Raw genomic sequence first — 2,437 nt, forward strand, 5'->3', positions numbered from 1 at the left:
AAATGCCTGCTGAAATGAGGCAAATGCAGGATTATAGCCCTATCCCCACGTCCCCAGCAGAGGATACAGATGACATTTACTGTGTGATGGTAAACTTGATCTTAAACACAGGGCTTAGCCTTGTGTCTAAAAAGGCAATAAAACTTAAAATTAAAGAATTCCAGAAACGAAGAAAGTTAGAAGGTGAGGAAATTCCTTTGTCTATCCTTCATACTTAACTCATCAAAGCCTCTGAAAATGATATGTAATATAATTTGAATTACAATTCCAATCCTCTCTTCCCTTTATCTGAGGTCTAATGTATACAGACTTAGAAATAATTAAAAATAAAACAGTAAGACTTTAAATTGTTTTTAAGACCAGTTATAAAAATGTTGCTGAATATTTTATAGCAAGCTTCACATATAGCTTGGGAGTATTACTGTAAGCAAACCATAAAATGTCTTTAACAAGCCTGAAATATTTATATATACCCAATTAGGATTTTAATGCTAAAAATACTCACTAATAATAGGACTGAGAGTTTTTCATTCAAAATCCAGCATGCCATCCTTAGTGTCTCTTCTATGCTAGCAGCAGCTGTGTCTTGCCTTCCTGTGTAACCTGAGTTCTCTGTCCATTCCTCAGGCTTTTCTAGTAACTCCTTTTTTCTTTAGATGTTAATAAGCACGTACTGGGAGCAAGAGCCCTCCAGGAATTTTCTAATTAAAATCTCTCTGACACGAACAGATCATCCAAGTGACATGTCTCATGACCTGTGTAAATAAAATGCTAGCCATTGTCCAGTACTTCCACTATACAAAGTTATTTCTCAGCAAATGAGAGATGCTGGCATTACATTGCTCTCTCTCTCTCTCTTTTTTTTTTTTCTTTACTAGTATTTATTTGTTGGTGGGGGTGGATTTTTTTTTTTTGTTTGTTTTGTTTTGTTTTGTTTTTTATAGTTGTAGTTGTGGTGGGATTTTTTATTTGTTTCCTTTCAGTTCTCTGTTTGAGCAGGATATAATGATCCTTATTGATCTCTCAATTTATTAGCAAAAGTGAGCATCCCTTATGTTCATACAAGAGAGGAGAATTGCTATAAAGCCTATTGGAATTGTCAAAGTCACATGGTCAGGAGTCAGAAATGTCAGAATAAAGTGTGACCCTGTAACATTCTTCTGAATTTCTTGCAACTATGATAATGTTGAAATGCATGATTTTTCTTTTTCTGTTGACTGAGGGGATAAAATAAGCAGTTACTGTCCTGCTTAGAGAGGTATACTGTGGGTATAACACTCTTTCTCTCCCTTCTAGGAGGAGAGAGGCAACAAGTACTTCCCTTCTGGGCTTCTCTGTCAAGCTTCAAAAACATCAGCTGAATGGGAATGTATGTTTCAGAGGTCTTAGCACAGAGGAGTTAGGGAGAAGCTGGGTCTGTTCCCCACACATGCAGCTAGAGCAGCCTTCCTCTTGGCTTTAATTTGCTCCTGACCCTGCTCCCACTTTTTGTCATGGCTTTGGCAACTCTTAAGGTACTCAGGAAATAAAATACTCTTCCAAATGCAATGCACAAACACTATCCAGGCTTATGATTTTTTTCCAGGATTTGTTTTTATTTACAAAACCAGATGTTCCTTTTCATCCAAGTTTGTATAGAGGATGTTCAACATATTTCGTTCTCCTCAGAGGTTTGCTCCAGTGAGGATTTAATGATCCTCCTGCAAATACAAGTCAGCAGGACTCAGTACCTCTCAGCAAGATCAAAACCTTTTGAGAGGTTTATCAGAGAATGAGGTTGGTCTATCCAGGACTTGTTTGTAAGTGGTTATTTGAATGTCCAGCACCATGATTATAATCAGTGTGAAGATCATATTTTCTCATTTTCTTTTACTAAGAGAGAAGAATAATTCATTGATTTTTGTACACATGTCAAGAGGGAAATCCCTTCCCTTTTGTACATCACGCAACTAACAGTAGCTGATTCTCTTGGGGAAAGGAAACTGATGCTGCTCATCCAGGCTGCTCTTAGATGCGATCAGCAGCTTCTGCAGGAAGGTCTTGAACAGGTCTTAGCTCCTATCTTGCCCTGCCATTATGGGTACTCTGCATTTGCTCATGGATCCATTTGCACCAACACAGGCTGCCCAGAGAAGATGTGGATGCCCATCCCTGGAGGCACTCAAGGTCAGGTTAGAAGGGGCCCTGGGCAGCCTGAGCTGGTGGGGGGAAGCTCTGCCCATGGCAGTGGATTGGGATAGGGTGGGCACTGAGGTCCCTTCCAACCTGAGCCTTTCTATGATTCTGTGACTGATCATACCATAGCTGTGCAAACTCTGTCTGTGGTGCTCTTCGTTCTCCTCAGTAAAACCCATTCCATCAGACCTTCCTGACTTGGCACAAAAGATCTGCAGTTACAAAACAGCTTAAAAAAAACCCATTTTTAAAAGGTCAGTTG

General features: G+C 39.4%; 1 protein-coding gene across 8 annotated transcripts in view; it reads right to left on the reverse strand.

The window, feature by feature from the left end:
• Window positions 1-1,032, reverse strand: part of NOX3 (NADPH oxidase 3) — a 45,624-nt gene extending 44,592 nt beyond the window's left edge. For all 8 annotated transcript variants that reach the window (XM_085541535.1, XM_085541536.1, XM_085541539.1 and 5 more), the window contains exon 1: window positions 506-1,032. In XM_085541535.1, coding sequence (XP_085397661.1) covers window positions 506-550 — 45 coding nt within the window. In that variant the 5' untranslated portion in view covers window positions 551-1,032. The remainder of the gene's footprint in view (window positions 1-505) is intronic.
• Window positions 1,033-2,437: the final 1,405 nt, after the last annotated feature.

Source organism: Coturnix japonica, chromosome 3, assembly GCF_054131305.1.
Source record: "Coturnix japonica strain WE chromosome 3, WE-NBRP24, whole genome shotgun sequence".
NCBI lineage: Eukaryota > Metazoa > Chordata > Aves > Galliformes > Phasianidae > Coturnix > Coturnix japonica.